Source organism: Bos grunniens, chromosome 24 (assembly GCF_055505025.1).
Source record: "Bos grunniens cultivar Pamir isolate PY7600 chromosome 24, Bosgru_T2T1.0, whole genome shotgun sequence".
NCBI lineage: Eukaryota > Metazoa > Chordata > Mammalia > Artiodactyla > Bovidae > Bos > Bos grunniens.
Window position 1 is genome coordinate 42,298,843 of NC_141188.1, and position 19,475 is coordinate 42,318,317.

The following is a 19,475-nucleotide window of genomic DNA, read 5'->3' on the forward strand; positions in this document are numbered from 1 at the left end:
CTTTCCTCACTGCTGCCTGATGGCTAAGTAGATTTGGAAATGAAAGGGGTTATTATAAAGTGATTACTGAATAGCTAGGTGTGTCATTTTAAACAAGCAGCTAAAATCTCTCTGTTAGACGTTCAGGCTGTAGTCTTGTTTTGTATCATTCATATTTCAGACATGATTTTGATTGTGGAGGAGTAATCAAGCACTAGGGGTAATTTAAGAAAAAAATACGTATATGGGGTGATATTTTCTTTAATTCCTTATTAAAATACATTAGAATTTAAATGAGGCATTCTCTAAAAATGTGTAACTATTAAGTAGGTACCAAATACAAAAATACGCATACCAGTCGGCTCTAGTTGAGAGCTGAAAATTCTTCACCTGAGGAAAAACTTTTCTTTTAAAGTTCAAGCAAAGCCTATTGTAAAATAATGTGTTGAAAGTGGCACATATCAAAGAATGAATGGTTTAAAAATTATAACTCTTAATATCTTATTACTGTCAGTTTCATAGGGGAGAGGACATGCCACGAAGAATCTTAAAAGGAAAACATAAAATCAAAACAAAAAGAGGTCCGTTTCTGTAGGCTTTCTTTTGCTTTATCCCCCTCTTCTTTCTAAATACTTTTCCTGGGAATCGCCATCTGTGTTAGTGACTTGAACAGTTACGTAACCTCCAAATCCTTCCCCACTTCCCCCCGACCTTGAGCTTTAGGTTTATCCTGAGGGCCATACCCGCTGTCTGCTCGTGGATGGCTCAGGCAGCAGGCAGTCAGGCCCATCACACCCCCAGCTCTCCCCTACTCGGGCCCCTGTCTTGGCAGGACTGCCTTCCTGTCCCTGGTCCCACCCTCCCCCTGACCGTCTAATGATGACATTCCGTGGTGTGTGGCTCCAGGATGTTTCCCGAACTGCCGTTCTTCTAGTGCAGGCTGGCTTGGCCATCACCAGCGGGTCCTCTGGGGAGAACCCAGCCTCGCACCCCTCCCTCCAGGCTCTCCCCATCCCAGTCCATCCTCTGCTGCCAACAGGCCGGCCCCCAGATCTGCCCCACAGGCTCAGCAGGCTTCCTCTCCCCATAGAATTCAACTTCAAAATGGCTGAAAAAGCTAAGATATGTGGTATCATATTAATAACTTATTAGAAGTATTATCTGTGGATCCTCCCGAAAATGTCTAATTAATTTTCAGTATGTCAGAATCCTGAGTATTTTTAACACTAAATGGCAAATGGGTGATCTATTTTATTAAGATTATCCAATATGTTCCGTAGTTTTTAAGCCCCTCCTAAGAAATATGCAAATATTCAAGGAAGCATAGTTGTTTGTAATTTTTTAAGACAAGTTTCTGTGGCAAATTAACCAAATTCAAAAGGAAATAAATATTTATCAGTGAACTGTGATTTATTTTCAAAAGTTGAGTGAGGAATGAGCTGTAATATTAAAAAAAAAAAAAACTCTTATTTGTGACAGTTTCCTTGTCCTTTTATTAAAGAACAGTTCTTTTCTTAAAGATGGAAAATATGGCTGAGCAAATGCCCTGGTGGCCCAGTGGTTAGGACTCTGCTTTCACTGCCGAGGGAGAGCTAGGGTTCAATTCCCTGGTGGAGGAACTATTAATAAATAGGAGGCTCTGAACAGGTAAAAAGTGTTTTAAATAAGATTTCTCTACTTAGTATCAACTAGAGAGAATGGTTCTTATGGGTGAATCTAAAATGGTATTTGATTGGCTTTTTTTCAACACTCATCACATTCTTCCATAACCAGCAGTGACTGGCCTGGGTACGCTTTTCCTCTGGATGAAATAAACAGATCCAAACTTGTAAGATCCTTTTTGTGGTCATCACAGCTTTATGAGGGTTAGAGAAGGTCAATACACATTCGCAACCAATTTTTGACAGTTCTGAAAAACTCTGTGAAAATCACTTGCCTCCTCCTTTAATAGAGCCTGAAATAAATACCAAGAAAGTCTTTTACTGGAAGCTCATTTCTATTTCACACAACAGTTTCTTGTAAAGTTCATCTATAGGATGAATTACAGCTCGTTTTTGCAGGGCAGCGGAACAACTGAAGACTCGGATTTGACTGTATAGCTGCAGTGTTCTTCCCGCAGGCGTGAACTTTACACTTCGGAAATGTCACCAAGGAGCCGAGGCAGAAATGGACCATTCCAATCGTTAGGGGAGCCATGTTTATAAAGCAGAAAGTAAGACAGAGACATGCAAATCGCAGCGCAGAACTTGGAAAGGCCTTTCATAGAAAACTGGTAAATACCACAGAAAAGGAGATGGTTTCTGAATTGACTTATGAAAACAAAGGAACTGAGCTAGATGCTTGGTGTTTATTATACTGTGTTAGCATCCTTTTAACTAATACACTGATAAGTGAACATAGGCTCCTTCTAGGATAAAGCATTTGTGTTAGACATGGGATCAGTAGTCAGTGAACTTGATTGTTAACAGAAGACAGGAAAACATACAGAAACGTAATCAACCTGTGAACATGAGGATTTTGACAATGTGGGTGTCTAGAAGCCTCAGAGTTCTTAACTAAGAAAAAATAGTTATGAAAGAGACCGATTTTGAATCAAGATAGAAAGGGATTGAAGACTACTTTTTTGCAGATAAAAAAGGTGACTAGTACTGTATGTGTATGGACCTGTGAGACCAAAGATATTAATTTTGGAGGGAGAATGGTATTTGGGATGCAACAGACAGATTTGCCTGACTGGTGTGCAAAGCAAGAATGGTTATGACCTGTTTGACAGGAATGACTTACTCATGGAATCATTTTTATTTGGTTCCTATGATAAGAGGGCATCAATTAGAAGTCCTTAGATTGATTCAGACATACCATCAAAAAGGAAAGTCATGAAAGACAGACAGGATTAGGGAGGAATAGCTAAAACTTGTACCTTCATGAAAATTCAATTTAAGCACTGTATGTGGATATATGGCTGTTGAAGTTAGTATTTGTGGTTAAAGGGTAAGCGAGTAAGTGGTATTTGTTTGCTGAAAAAAATCCACATACTTCTGTCAACATGCACACAGCGTATCCACTTCTGCACACCTGCTTTATCTTAAGTTTTGAAACCGTCTGTTAAATTCCTTCAGAACTCTCAGTACATGTCGCATGCCTATATCTTTTTGGTCATGGAACTTGCATGTTTTTGAACAGCACACAAATATACCCACATAGACACACACACACCTACACACACTCTTTCCAGCAGGGCCACAGTGTACAGTTGTGCAGAGTGTGCACGGTGTAAGCATGCAGGACCCATTCATTGCACGGACCCCATAGATTTATATGATTCTTATGCAGTTTTCCAGCAGATGACAATAAGTGCCTTAAGGAAGGGGTGCTTTTCTGTTGTACACAAACATAGGTCAGAACATGAACAACATGTGTACACCATGTACACAAACATGTTGTACCAAATGGGTCAGCTGTGGCCTTGGACAGTTACCTTGCTCACACTCTTCCCTCCTCACGTGGCCCTCCTGAGCTCTGCTTTAGGCCTCTCTGAGAATCCAGGAATGAAACAGGGTGAGGTTCAGAGCTGGGGTCGGGGTCAGGAGAAGCAACACCTGTCCCCTGAGTGGCTGAGCTGGGCCTGAGACTCAGCCTGCAGGATCCAGGGGTCTGGTATCTGGGCCAAAAACATCGCTGGTGAGATGCCTGTTACGTATGTGAGTACATGGCTCCATAAAGCTCTTAAGGTCAAAGGCCCCCAGCCATGGATAAATATCCAGAACGTCTTCAGTGAGATGTTATCCTGCTCCCCTTAGGTCTGGCTGGCAGAAACCGCAGTCTTTCTCTCCTAAGAACCAAGGGTAGACTGTCCTGCAGGAAGAGAATTTCAAAGAGCCAACAGAATTTCTGGGATATTCATGCCTTCCTGTGATAACCTTCTTTTAAGTTATTATATTGTTGTTTTTCAGTCGCTAAGTTATGTCTGACTCTGTGGCCCCATGGACTGCAGCATGCCAGGCTTCCCTGTCCTTCACTATCTATATTTGACATAAACAAAAGAATATATGTCATCTACATAAATTCTGCTACATAGCAACATTAACTGACTCCTTAGCTTCAAAATAGAGCCTCCTTAGAACCTCTGCATCTAACTGCTTCTCATTTTATTCCCCTGCCTCTAGGACTGAGGTCACCAGTATCCTGAGTTTCCATAGATATTTGTCCTGTTTTTCTCTTCTTTCTTCATTTAAGTGGTTTTAACATATATGTATGCTGTAATTCCCTTTTGCTGATTTTTCAGTGTTATAAAATTATATCATAGTTCTCTACTGTGACTTGAGTTTTTCACTCAATTCTTTAGAGAATACTTTGCCATTGTATGATTATCTGTCTGTTTTCTGCTCGTAGACATTTAGGTTGTTTCTGTGTTTTTCTCTCTTATTCTTGTGTCAACAGCGCTGCTAAGAACGTTTCTGTAGCTATCTCCTGGCACCCCCAGGGAAGACTTTCTCTAGGAGTGCGTATGTCCTAGTGCCCCCAGGGAAGAATTTCTCTAGGTATGTGTATCTCCTGGCGCCCCCAGGGAAAAAGTTCTCCAGCAGTGTGCTTCTCACTCTTCTGCTGCAGTGTGAAATATATTTTACATTGTGGACATAGTCCAACACACCCGTAAATTCCCAAGAACGTGGGTATGTAAACTAAAACAAAACTGCCCGTCCTCACCGTCTAACAAAATGCATTTGAATGTTTTAGTTGCTTTGTGTGTGTGTGTGTGTGTGTGTGTGTGTGTGTGTGTGTGCGTTCAGTTGTATCCAACTCTTCGTGACCCCATGGACTATAGTCCGCTGGGCTCCTCTGTCCCTGGGACTCTCCAGGCAAGAATGCTGGAGTGGGATGCCACTTCTCCCTCTAGGGGATCTTCCCAACCCGGGGATCAAACCCACCTGTCTTAGGTCTCCTGCGTTGGCAGGCGGGTTCTTTACCGCTAATATTCCTTACTAGTCTTAAGACCCGAGGGCCCAACCTGCATTCTAAAAAACACTCCTCTTTTTTTTGTGGCATCTTTGTCAGGTTTTGGTATTAGGGTGATGCTGGCCTCATAGAATGAGTTTGGAAGTGTACCTTCCTCTGCAATTTTCTGGAAGAGTTTGAGTAGGATAGGTGTTAGCTCTTCTCTAAATTTTTGGTAGAATTCAGCTGTGAAGCCATCTGGACCTGGGCTTTTGTTTGCTGGAAGATTTCTGATTACGGTTTCAATTTCTGTGCTTGTGATGGGTCTGTTAAGGTTTTCTATTTCTTCCTGGTTCAGGTTTGGAAAGTTGTACTTTCAGGTTTGGAAAGTTGTACTTTTCTAAGAATTTGTCCATTTCTTCCACGTTGCCCATTTTATTAGCATATAATTGCTGATAGTAGTCTCTTATGATCCTTTGTATTTCTGTGTTGTCTGTTGTGATCTCTCCATGTTCATTTCTAATTTTATTGATTTGATTTTTCTCCCTTTGTTTCTTGATGAGTCTGGCTAATGCTTTGTCAATTTTATTTATCCTCTCAAAGAACCAGCTTTTGGCTTTGTTGATTTTTGCTATGGTCTCTTTTGTTTCTTTTGCATTTATTTCTGCCTTAATTTTTAAGATTTGTTTCCTTCTACTAACTCTGGGGTTCTTCATTTCTTCCTTTTCTAGTTGCTTTAGGAGTAGAGTTAGGTTATTTGACTTTTTTCTTGTTTCTTGAGGTATTCCTGTATTGCTATGAACCTTCCCCTTAGCACTGCTTTTACAGTGTCCCACAGGTTTTGGGTTGTTGTGTTTATATTTTCATTCATTTCTATGCATATTTTTATTTCTTTTTTGATTTCTTCTGTGATTTGTTGGTTATTCAGCAGCATGTTGTTCAGCCTCCATATGTTGGAATTTTTAATAGTTTTTCTCCTGTAATTGAGATCTAATCTTACTGCATTGTGGTCAGAAAAGATGCTTAGAATGATTTCTATTTTTTTGAATTTACCAAGGCTAGATTTATGGCCCAGGACGTGATCTATCCTGGAGAAGGTTCCGTGTGCACTTGAGAAAAAGGTGAAATTCATTGTTTTGGGGTGAAATATAGATATCAATTAGGTCTAACTGGTCTATTGTATCATTTAAAGTTTGTGTTTCCTTGTTAATTTTCTGTTTAGTAGTTCTATCCATAGGTGTGAGTGGGGTATTAAAGTCTCCCACTATTATTGTGTTATTGTTAATTTCCCCTTTCATACTTGTTAGCATTTGTCTTACAAATTGCAGTGCTCCTATGTTGGGTGCATATATATTTATAATTGTTATGTCTTCTTCCTGGATTGGTCCTTTGATCATTATGTAGGCCAATATCACTGATGAACATAGTTGCAAAAATCCTTAACAAAATTCTAGCAATCAGTATCCAGCAGCACATTAAAAAGATCAAACATCATGACCAAGTGGGCTTTATCCCAGGGATGCAAGGATTCTTCAATATCCGCAAATCAATCAATGTAATACACCACAATTAACAAATTGAAAAGTAAAAGCCATATGATTATCTCAATAGATGCAGGGAAAGCCTTTGACAAAATTCAACATCCATTTATGATAAAAACTCTCCAGAAAGCAGGAATAGAAGGAACATACCTCAACATAATAAAAGCTATATATGACAAACCCACAGCAAACATTATCCTCAATGGTGAAAAATTGAAAGCATTTCCTCTAAAGTCAGGAACAAGACAAGGGTGCCCACTTTCACCACTACTATTCAACATAGTTTTGGAAGTTTTGGCCACAGCAATCAGAGCAGAAAAAGAAATAAAAGGAATCCAAATTGGAAAAGAAGAAGTAAAACTCTCACTGTTTGCAGATGACATGATCCTCTACATAGAAAACCCTAAACACTCCACCAGAAAATTACTAGAGCTAATCAATGAATATAGTAAAGTTGCAGGATATAAAATCAACACACAGAAATCCCTTGCATTCTTATACACTAATTATGAGAAAATAGAAAGACAAATTAAGGAAACAATTCCATTCACCATTGCAACAAAAAGAATAAAATACTTAGGAATATATCTACCTAAAGAAACAAAAGACCTGTATATAGAAAACTGTAAAACACTGGTGAAAGAAATCAAAGAGGACGCTAACAGATGGAGAACTATACCGTGTTCATGGATCAAAAGAATCAGTATAGTGAAAATGAGTATACTACCCAAAGCAATCTATAAATTCAATGCAATCCCTATCAAGCTACCAACGGTATTTTTCACAGAGCTAGAACAAATAATTTCACAATTTGTATGGAAATACAAAAAACCTCGAATAGCCAAAGCTATCTTGAGAAAGAAGAATGGAACTGGAGGAATCAACCTGCCTGACTTCAGGCTCTACTACAAAGCCACAGTCATCAAGACAGTATGGTACTGGCACAAAGACAGAAATATAGATCAATGGAACAAAATAGAAATCCCAGAGACAAATCCACGCACCTATGGACGCCTTATCTTTGACAAAGGAGGCAAGAATATACAATGGAGAAAAGACAATCTCTTTAACAAGTGGTGCTGGGAAAACTGGTCAACCACTTGTAAAAGAATGAAACTAGAACATTTTCTAACACCATACACAAAAATAAACTCAAAATGGATTAAAGGTCTAAATGTAAGACCAGAAACTATAAAACTCCTAGAGGAGAACATAGGCAAAACACTCTCCGACATACATCACAGCAGGATCCTCTATGACCCACCTCCCGGAATATTGGAAATAAAAGCAAAAATAAACAAATGGTACCTAATTAAAATTAAATGCTTCTGCACAACAAAGGAAACTATAAGCAAGGTGAAAAGACAGCCTTCAGAATGGGAGAAAATAATAGCAAATGAAGCACCTGACAAATAATTAATCTCAAAAATATACAAGCAACTCCTGCAGCTCAATTCCAGAAAAATAAATGACCCAATTAAAAAATGGGCCAAAGAACTAAATAGACATTTCTCCAAAGAAGACATACAGATGGCTAACAAACACATGAAAAGATGCTCAACATCACTCATTATCAGAGAAATGCAAATCAAAACCACTATGAGGTACCATTTCACGCCAGTCAGAATGGCTGCTATCCAAAAGTCTACAAGCAATAAATGCTGGAGAGGGTGTGGAGAAAAGGGAACCCTCTTCCACTGTTGGTAGGAATGCAAACTAGTACAGCCACTATGGAGAACAGTGTGGAGATTCCTTAAAAAACTGGAAATAGAACTGCCTTATGATCCAGCAATCCCACTGCTGGGCATACACACTGAGGAAACCAGAATTGAAAGAGACACTTGTACCCCAGTGTTCATCACAGCACTGTTTATAATAGCCAGGACATGGAAGCAACCTAGATGTCCATCAGCAGATGAATGGATAAGAAAGCTGTGGTACATATACACGAGGGAGTATTACTCAGCCATTAGAAAGAATACATTGGGATCAGTTCTAATGAGGTGGATAAAACTGGAGCCTATTATACAGAATGAAATAAGCCAGACAGAAAAACACCAATAGAGTATACTAACACATATATATGGAATTTAGAAAGATGGTAACGATAACCCGGTATGCGAGTTAGCAAAAGAGACACAGATATATAGAACAGGCTTTTGGACTCTGTGGGAGAGGGAGAGGGTGGGATGATTTGGGAGAATGGCATTGAAACATGTATAATATCATATGTGAAACGAATCGCCAGTCCAGGTTCGATGCAGGATACAGGATGCTTGGGGCTAGTGCACTGGGATGACCCAGAGGGATGGTATGGGGAGGGAGGTGGGAGGGGGGTTCAGGATGGGGAACACGTGTACACCCATGGCGGATTCATGTTGATGTATGGCAAAACCAATACAATATTATAAAGTAATTAGCCTCCAATTAAAATAAATAAATTTATATTAAAAAATAAATATAAAATAAAAAACACTCCTCTAAGTCAGAGTTTCTCAGACTTTAATGTGCAAAGGAAGATTCTGCTTCCGGCCATTGGAGGTGGGGCCCGAGCGTGTGTATTTCTAAATGAGCTGCCGGGTGTTACCCGTGCTCACTCTTCACCCCTTGTAATAGGCAACGTGTGGGCTCAGCCTGTCTGCTCCTCGGGAGGGAATACATAAGTAAACTACAGTTAATTTCCTTAGTGGAATTTGATCTGCATATATGATACATGTATACATTTGATTTAGATGAGTTAAAATGATCTATATGATCCATCTGCAGACCTAAGCCAGATCTATGAATTTCAACTTGGCTGATGTGGAGCCCATCAATCTGCAGAGAGTGGTAGCATTTGTGTAAAATTTTAGGCATCCTGGACACTTGTAATAAAAGTACAAAACCATGTCTGAGAGTGATGTATAATAACCTTGAGGTAGCCTACAGGACCCTGGAAAAGATTTATATCAGCAGTATTTTATTTCTTTAATCAAAAGTGCTCTGAGGCAAAACACCAATGTTAATATGTGATATTAGTAGGTACACAGGTGATTGTTTTATGTTGTACTTTTCAATGTGGTTTTTTTTTTTAGAAACTTATTACTTGAAATTTTAAAAACCTTAAATTAACACCAGAAAAGAACTCTTTGTATTTGAAAGAAGAACATCTTTCAACCACTGTTGGACTCCTAGCCTTATTCTGAAAAGTTAATCAATTCAGGCAGAATAAATTATGAGAAATATTACTGTCAGTGAGTCTGTTATCAATGCCAACACTTCTTTATTGTGGAAGATTGTCAGTAGTGAATCGTTTATTCCATCTTTTTTTCCAGTTCCCATTCAACTAACTCTTAAGAATATTAAATCTTAAAATTCTTAAAAAAAAAATATTCTAAAAGTCTCGGTGACACTATCCTAAAATGAGACACCAAAAATGACTAACCAAAGGCCAAATCTGTGTTCTTTTACTGTAGGTTTTGTAATGTACAGACCAAAAACTAAACAGAGCACATGCACAGCATGCTCTCTTAGGGTCACTTAGGGTCACCTGAAGCACAGGTAGCTGCCCCTCCAGGCTGTCAGCCATCGCTCACGTTCAGAGTGTGGTTGCAGCCCCACCCTCTTGCCTGAAAGGGTCTGCATTCGCACCTTGGTCTGTGTTCTCATCATTTCTTATGTAAGATCATCTTTACATTTCCCATAAATTATGAATAGAAATTCCTGCTTTCATCTGCAATCAAATTAGATTGATCAATAGGATTGATACATGGAGAGTCCAGTTCCCAGCAAGGTTACTTACCTTTAGGATTTAGGCTGAGTACAAACCAGCACTTGTAATACAGAACAGATATGGTAAATAACGCATCCATCCTAAACCAAGAAATACAGGAGGAATTTGCTTCTGTGTGAGGCCTGGCATGGCTGCCCTTTCCTTCATTGTTCAATAAGACTGTTTTCTCAGCTATTAATTTAGTACTGTTTTTGTTTTGTTGTTGTTGTTGTTTAATTGCTAAGTCTTACCCAACCCTTTGTGACCCCATGGACTGTAGTCTGCCAGACTCCTCTGTCCATGGGACTTCCTAGGCAAGAATACTGGAGTGGGTTGCCAGTTCCTTCTCCAGGGGCTCTTCCTGACCAAGAGATCGAACCCGGGTCTCCTGCATTATAGGCAGATTCTTTACCATCTGAGCCACCAGGGAAGCCGAAACTATGGAAAATAGCAGCTAATTCAAAAACTATAGCTCTGTCACTTACAAACAGGGCGCCTGTGCCTGGAATCTTTGTTGCTTGTGTGTTAGGCATTCAGTCGTGTCCCACTCTTTGTGATCCCATGGACTGTAGCCTACCAGGTTCCTCTGTCCATGGAATTTCCCAGGCAAGAATATTGGAGTGGATTGCCATTTCCTACTCCAGGGATCTTCCCAAGGCAGGGATCAAACCTGGGTCTTTTGAAGTGCAGGCAGATTCTTTACCGTCTGTGTCTTTGCTGCTTAGGAATATTAAATAACTGGGAAGGCCAACATAATATCAGTTAAACAAGCCTTTGCTCTGATTTAACTGTATAGCAAAGTAAATAAAGCTGTTCCTTTATTATTTTGTCACCTTCTTTTGTGTGACTGGTGAGGCAGAAGTTTAGTAGCTGAAGATGCCAGAAGGGACCCACCCTGCCATTCTGGGTATCATTCCTTTTATTGCAATAGACCTCTGGAAAGTCCATGAAGAGGCAGAAAAGAGAAACCTGTTAGCAGGAGCCTCAGTCTGTAATCTGTGTTTTTGATTATCAATGACAGGATTCTAAAATTACACCCAGATGTATCTCACAGCTTCTGAAATTGAGTTTCTGAAAAAGCAGTGTAGTCGTAATGAAAGGTAAAGGGCAGGGTTCCAGAGAAACGAGCTGTGAATTGAACCTGCAGTGGAAATTGATCCTATCACTCAGTTTCTGCCCTTACCCGCGGAAGAACAGGACTGGCTACGTGAGGAGGCGGGGTCCCCAGCTAAATAGGATTGCCAGAGTGCTGGAGGCCAGAACCAGCTCACTGGTCCCTCAGGTCAGGGCTGCAAGTGTCAGGTGTCTCTGCTTGAAACCCGACTCAAAGTGGCAGAAAGAGAACAGAGGGGAAGATGCTGCCAGTGGTGCTGGCAGGGAAACCAGTGAGAAGTCCCTGCTGAAGCTTTAGGCATGACAGCCACCACACTCCTCAGGGATACCGCTCTGGTCACTTATTGTGAGCCCATGGGCCCAGACTGGGCCCCCTGGCCTCGTGACTGGTGCCAACGATGCCTTCCGGTACCCATTCCGCTGAGGGCAAAGGGATTGTGAAGAGAAGTTACTGGCCTTGGAATCCACACACATCCTCCAAAACATCTTTAGGATAGTGAGAAAGGATAGACATATATTCCCCAACTAGTGACTATGACTTACTACCCTGTCATCTGGCTTCCCTGGTGGCTCAGATGGCAAAGAATCTGCCTGCAATGCAGGAGACCCGGGTTCAATCCCTGGGTTGGGAAAATCCCCTTGAGAAGGGAATGGAAACCCACTCCAGTATTCTTGCCTAGGAAATCCCATGGACAGAGGAGCCTGGCAGACTACAGTCCATAGGGTCTCAAACAGTTGGACACCACTTAGTGACTGAGCAAGCACACACAAAATGTGGTTCAGCAAATTGAAGACACTCCCTGAGTTTCATAGCGAGTGAGTACCTGGACTCAGATTAGTACCCAAGGCTCCTACGACCACCTCCAGTGGCATTCGTCGTTACAGAAGAGTGTTTTTTTTTGTCACCCCCAGGACAGCTTCTCCTATTCGAGGAGCAAATTTATTTATTTACTTTTGGCTGTGCTGGGTCTTCATTGCTGTGTGCGGGCTCTCTCTAGTTTTGGAGAGCAGGGGCTGCTCTCTGGTTGTGGTGTGAGGGCTGCTCGTTGCAGTGGTTTCTCTCGTTGTAGTGCACGGGCTCTAGGCACATGGGCTTCAGTCGTTGAGGCTCAGGGGCTAATGAGTTGTGGTTTGCTGGACCTAGAGCATACAGGCTTCAATATTTGTGGTGCATGGGCTCAGTAGTGGTGGTGCATGGGCTTAGTTGCTCTGAGGCATGTAGAATCTTCCTGGACCAGGGATTGAACCCATGTCACCTGAATTGGCAGGTGGATTCTTATCCACTGCTCCACCAGGGAAGTCCAAAATTAAAATATTTAAGAAAAGAAATATTCTGTTTGGAAAAGCTTCTGCAAGATGGTTTTGTTTGCACTGATCAGGAACAAGATAAGATGCAAACCAGTCTGGACAACCCTGCTTCCATTTAAGACTCAGGACTCACACAGCCTCCATCTCTGGTCTCTTAATACCATCTGTGACAATCAGGACTCTGGGGACTTGGTCATAGAGATGGTTGTTTGTGCTAGGCTTAGCTGTTTGACTTGGCGAGTTTACAGGAAGACATCACTTTACCGTGATGTGATTCTGAGAGGTAATAACAGACGGGAAGAGAGCATGTACTTCAAGACAGCTTGACCAGTAGACAGAGTCTTTGTTGTTTTATCCTGGGGCTTAATTCACAAGTGTGTGTTCTTGGCTAAGGAGTATTAAAATGATGCAGGCTTACTTCTGCAGGAGAAAGTAGTTTTTCTAGTGAAATTAAGTTATAACTGCACTGCTTGTTGAAATTAATATCTGAAGCATTTAGTCATTTAGTAAGTAAAATTGATGAAAACCTTGGAAAAGTGCTTTAGAACAGTCCTTGTGGAGACTTGTGATTAATAGGGAAAGGAGTGAATAGATGCACGTTAATCTGTTTATATAAGGGATCTGGAGTGTATTAAAAGTTTTTGTAAGCATTCAACTAATGAAGCATTATATAAAATTAGACATTGCCTTTAGATGGTCAAAAGTCAGTAGACTGGAAAACACCTTCAGTGTTATCACTAGGTAACTTATTTGTTATATTTTCCCGAACACTAGTAATTTAAATATGAAAAAATTGATTCAGTAAAATGGAACGTTCCATGAGCATCTTCCACTCAGGATCCTCCAGGGAAATTTTTCCTCACTTGTCCTTGCTTCCTAGAGTTATTATAGCACAGAGTAGCATGAATGGTTATGATTAACCTTGTGTTAGGGTTTGAACAGATAACTGGCAGATAAACCCCGTCTCACAAATGCAAACCCAGAACATTATTTCACATGAATCGTTTCATTTGTTGAAGACCACAAGAAAAGGGGGTTCCCTAAGTTCTCTCTAGGCCTTAAAATAATGGAGAAAACAAGGAATTTACACACAATGAAAAGCAAGATATGAACATCAGACAGGTTTCTGGTGGCTAAAAATTATAGGTGTGGTTGTCTGGAAAACCAAGGCTGGGGAATGTGCCCTGGGGCCCAGCTTCCATGGAACCAGAGGGAGTAGCAGGAAGGGTTCTTCCCAGCACTTTTGTCCCAAGGTTACATTCACAGGACTTTATTCTAGTTTGCATCCCTTGATCTTGTTTCTGGTGGAGTTTTACGGGTCTTAATGTGTGGTTTTTTAAAAAATCTGATTCTCTTTATTTTGGTGGACACACCAGTAGGGTGGCAACAGCGTATGTTTCATTGTCAAACATACAAATGCAGAGCCACGGTCACTCCTTGACCTTGAGCAACTTGTTGACCCCATCATGGTCACAATGTTTTCATCTCTATCTTGGGAAAAACTGGATTGTTAAGGAGTGGAGATTATATATACAAAACAACCCATACATTGGAAGTGCACACACAGGACACAGTAGCTGTTATTTCTCCAGTTTTTATGGGTATTTCCCCTTTCAAATTATAGATCTCTTTATAGGTCATAAATGGTAACCACCTTCAGGAAAACAAAAATCAAAATATATGGATCAACTGAATGTATGGATATACTAAAGTAAATATTTTAGATTAGGTGCTCCCCAAACCCATAAGAGTCAGACACGACTGAGCAACTTCACTTTCACTTTCCACTTTCATGCATTGGAGAAGGAAATGGCAACCCACTCAAGTGTTCTTGCCTGGAGAATCCCATGGACGGAGAAGCCTGGTAGGCTGCAGTCCATGGGGTCGCACAGAGTCAGACACGACTGAACCAACTTAGCAGCAGCAGCAGCAGCAAACCCATAAAAGTAAACTTCTTAGAAAGATGCAAGGTATATCATAGGGCTCAGTATATGTTTTATAATTAGTATTATTGTATTTTCATCCTCATTTCCATAAATAAGTTTAGGCTTTCTCATAAATAACAAAGTACTACTGTATAGCACAGGGTACTGTATTCAATATCCTGTGAGAAACCATAATGGAAGAGAATATAAAAATAGAATATATTTGTATAACTAAATCACTTTTCTATATGGCAGAAATTACCACAACATTGTAAATCAACTGTACTTCATTAAAAAATAAATATGCATGAAAAAGCTTTCTCTGTATATATTCTTTCTCTTAAGCCAATCAGAATGCTCATACTGCAAATCATTTAGATTTCTAAGTTCCAAACTCTGTCCCTGGAGCTTGGGCTGAGGAACAACACTGAGACCTGATCAGGGGTAGGAAAGAATTACTTCAGTAGTGACTGTGTGGAATTCTCTGTAAATCAAAATCTGAAAAGGCTAGAGTTCTGCTCAGAAGTTTATACTCTTTAATCATTGTATTTCATGCTGAATTTGGAAGCTTTTACTTTTATGTTTTCTAATTCCATAATTATGAATTAATTTAAAAAGATAAAAAGTATATGCATCAGTTAGCATGAAGATTAGTTTTGTGTATCAGAACCCCAGAGGAAAGAGCCTTAAATAAAAGCATTGTATTTCCCTCTAATGAAAACTTTGGGAGTAGACCATTCAGGGCTCATATGGTAACCCCGTGATTACCAGGAACCCCACTTCTTTGTTGTCATTGCTTTGAATTCTTCATGTTTAAGTGCAAAATGGTCATGCAAGCTGTCCTAAGTCAAGCTAACAGGACAGAAGGAGGAACAAAGATGGGGAACCCCTTCCTCTCAAGGAGACCCCCCCAGAAACCATTCCTGACATCTTACCTTGTATGCCATCCACCAAAACTTGGGTTCAAGGATCAGACTTCACTGCTTAAGAGGATGGAAACTGTAGTCTTTATTCTGGGTGGCATTATGCCCAGCTAAGTTGTAGAGAGTTTATTCATATGGAAGAAGAGAAAACAAGATATTGGAGACCAATATAATTATCTGTGGCACCTAGGCTTCACCAGAACTTTTATTATCCTTTTCTCTTATGTTTTCTTTTTTCTTCTTTTCCTCCTTAGATCCCATGCGTGGCCCAAGGAAGCTGGAAGTCGTGGAAGTCAAATCTCGACAGATCACCATCCGCTGGGAGCCCTTTGGGTATAACGTGACCCGTTGCCATAGCTACAACCTCACGGTCCATTACTGTTACAAAGTTGGAGGGCAGGAACAGGTGCGAGAGGAAGTGAGCTGGGACACAGAAAGCTCACACCCCCAACACACCATCACCAACCTCTCGCCCTATACCAACGTCAGCGTGAAGCTCATCCTCATGAATCCGGAGGGGCGGAAGGAGAGCCAGGAGCTCGTAGTACAGACGGATGAAGATCGTGAGTACTTTGAAGTGATGTGTTTATGTGAAACATGCAGTCTTTCAAAAATGCAGCTTATGTTTCTAACTGAGATCTTTACAATGAAAATGGAAGAAAATTGCTTACCATGTTGAATAACATGTGTCTGTGCTGCATCTGCTGAAACACTGATTAAAAAAGGTGAAGACAATAAAGATACAGAGGCTTGTTTTAATTTTTATGTCACATAATTAGTTTTCTACATACGATAATCCTACATGGCTCCGAATAGTTCTTCGTTCAAATTTTGTCATCATGTTGGGACTGAGGTGTTGTTTGGGTATTAGATTATCTATAGGAAGGACTTATACATATGGCATTCTGAAACATTTTTCATAATTCAGATTAAAATTCAGCCCCAGATAGAGGCTGCCTTTGCTCTTCAGCACAGTGCTAAGAAATTACCACATGAGGTCGGTGGTCAAGTAATAGTCATTCTTTTCCATAGGAACAATGTAATTGAATATTACCTCAATAACCAAGACTTCAATAAATAGACATCTATTAATATGTGTCAGAGTACTTCTGGAGTACTTAGTAGTAGATCATTAGTATTCTAGAAGCCTTATTAATATGAACAGTGATATTACTGTCTATTTTATCTTTCTGCCTTGAGGGTTTTTTCAAACTATATTTTAAATTGAAGTCTAGTTAATTTGCAATGCTAGCTTCAGGTGTACTGCAGAGTTATATATATATATATATATATATATATAGAGAGAGAGAGATACATAGAAATAAATATATATGTTTATATATATATCATATATATTATATATATATATAACTCTGCAGTACACTGGAGGCTAATAATACGTATGTATATATAAGTATATATACAACTGAATATATATAAATATAGGTGTACATTCTTGTTAAGATTCTTTCCCATCATAGGTTATTGCAAGATATTAGGTACAGTTCCCTGTTGTACAATTCCCTAGGTACAGCAGGTCCCTGTTGTTTATCTATTTTATATACAGTAGTGTGTGTGTGTTCATCTCTACTTCCTACTTTATCTCTTCCCACTCCCTCCTTCCCCTTTGGTAACATAAGTTTGGTTTCTGTCTGTGAGTCTACTTCTGTTTTGTCCGTAAGTTCATGTGTATCGTTTTTTTAATTCCACATGTAAATGACATCATGTGATGTTTGTCTTTGTCTGACTTACTTCACTTAATATGCTGATAGGTTGTTCTTTTCTCTCAACTTCCACTGCCTACATCCAGCTCTCATTATTTTATTCTGAAACTTCTGTAGTAGTTTTTGACCTTTCTTTGTAGTCCCAGCTTCTCCCGTTCCAGGGCCCCCTCCCCACTCGCTAAGCTTACATGTAAAATACCTTTTTATCACCTCCCTGTCTGCACAAGAGCCGTCAGTGGCTCTCCCTGCCCACATCTGCATTGTCAAGGCCCTTGGTGTTCCTGGTGCAGACTCTAGACCTGGGAGCCTCTCCTCCCACATGGCATCCTGCAGAGCAGTCCTCTGGGCACGGGTCCCAGTGCACACCCCTCGCATCGGAGCGCCCCACAGTCTGTCCTCTGCACATCCCTCCCACCCGCCCGCCTCCATTCCACCTCCTCCACTACCCTCCAGAGTGCTCCTCAGTTTCAGGTCCTTCATGAAGCTGTCTCCAGCTCTTCCCACCCTTATTCTCCACATCCTCTGACCTTATTGCACTTGACAAGATCTTTAAATATCTGAGCCTTAATTTCCTTGTCTGAGGAGCAAGAATCATACAGTTCTCCAGCATTTTAGGGTTAGAAGGCATTTTCATCCAGGGCTGTTTGTGGTTAAGAGAAGAGTCTTTAGTAGGTGAGTGTTATTATTGTTGTTGTAACAGATCAAATCAACTTCTCTTGACTCTTACTTATTCTCTCATTATATTACACGTGATTTTTCCCTCTTAACTGTAAATTACTTGAGAGAAGAAGCCATCTATTTTTTTTCTATAGCAATATGGATGATATTGAGTAGGCAATAAGCACTCAAAATACTTTGTTAGTCATTAAATAGAAGAGTAAAGTTTGCTAATAATCTTTTAATTCAGGCTTAAATCAGCAGTAGTTTTCCATCATATGAGTGGGATGTCAAATTCAGTCTTTCGTAGAGATAAGAGATGTTATGCTGAGGCGTGAACCCACCAAAACTTTGAGGTTTCAAATTGACATGAACGGAGAATTCTGTTAAGTACTGTTGAAACATGAGGTTAGAGTAAGTTACTTATCCATCAGTGTGTTTAAAGTAGCTTGCTAGTCCCCAGAGTTGGGCATGCATGACTTCCAAGCAAAAACCTATTGTTTTCATAGCATACCAGCATCTAGTTAATTAGAAAAACTTTGATTTCAAATTATATTTCTTAACAAGAACAAACGAAAAAAGACTTCAAAAAAGGCAGAAAAGGACAGAAAGAGAAAAATGGATAATACTGAGCTCTAAGAAAAAAAATTGAAGTGTCACTATCTGCCACTAATAAAGGCTACAGTTCATTGTACATTGTGAGTTTTATTATAGTATAATAATTTTGTTGAAATATCATTTATTTTATGAGAAAATATGTGGGAAAGATGTATTTTTTATTGGTGTTATGAGTGTCACTAGACAGGGCTCAATTCCACAAACTTAGATATATTATGGTTCAGTACTCCAAATCATGAATTTCTACAACTTCTAAAAACCAGTGTCAGACCTAAGTTCCCATGAAGTGCTATCTTCCTAATTTAACTAACCTTTCTGCTATTTTATTTTAATCACTTGATCTGTTCTTGACCTAAAAGCAATTATATGAATCCCATTTAGGTTTTCCTGTTGTTAACATTTTCACGGTTAAGGCCTCCAGTACATTTTATTAAGTTTATCCTTTTAAGATACCCTCTGTGCAACATCATTTTGACAATCTATTTTTAAAATTTTACTCCCATTTATACTAATTGAATTAAGTCAAAGATTTGTTTTTTCTAAGTTTTTGCCCTCCTTGCACCTGTACATAGATTAATGAAAGTCAAAGTGTTAGTTGCTCAGTTGTGTCTGACTCTTTGTGACCCCATGGACTATAGCCAGCCAGGCTCCTCTGTCTGTGGGATTCTCCAGGTAAGACTGGAGTGTGTAACTATTCCGTTCTCCAGGGGAACTTCCCAACCCAGGCATCGAACCCGGGTCTGCTGCATTGCAGGTGGATTCTTTACTGTCTGAGCCACCAGGGAAGCCCTGCATAAATTTATACACATTTTGAAGTCAGAAGATTATCATAAAGCAGTAAAACCACACACATCATAATCATCTTGATACTTTTAGGAACCTGATGACGTCAAAATAAACACTGTCAAGGTCAAGGAGAAGAGAATGAGTCGAGCTTTCTCTGGTTTGGCCCATCATAGTCCGACTTCTGACTGTGTGGAACATTTTAGTCTCAGAGCCCA

General features: G+C 40.0%; 1 protein-coding gene across 6 annotated transcripts in view; it reads left to right on the forward strand.

Moving 5' to 3' along the window:
* PTPRM (protein tyrosine phosphatase receptor type M) overlaps window positions 1–19,475 on the forward strand; it is a 665,820-nt gene that overhangs the window by 362,103 nt on the left and 284,242 nt on the right. For all 6 annotated transcript variants that reach the window (XM_086373140.1, XM_086373135.1, XM_086373137.1 and 3 more), the window contains one exon: window positions 15,730–16,038. In XM_086373140.1, coding sequence (XP_086229266.1) covers window positions 15,730–16,038 — 309 coding nt within the window. The remainder of the gene's footprint in view (window positions 1–15,729; window positions 16,039–19,475) is intronic.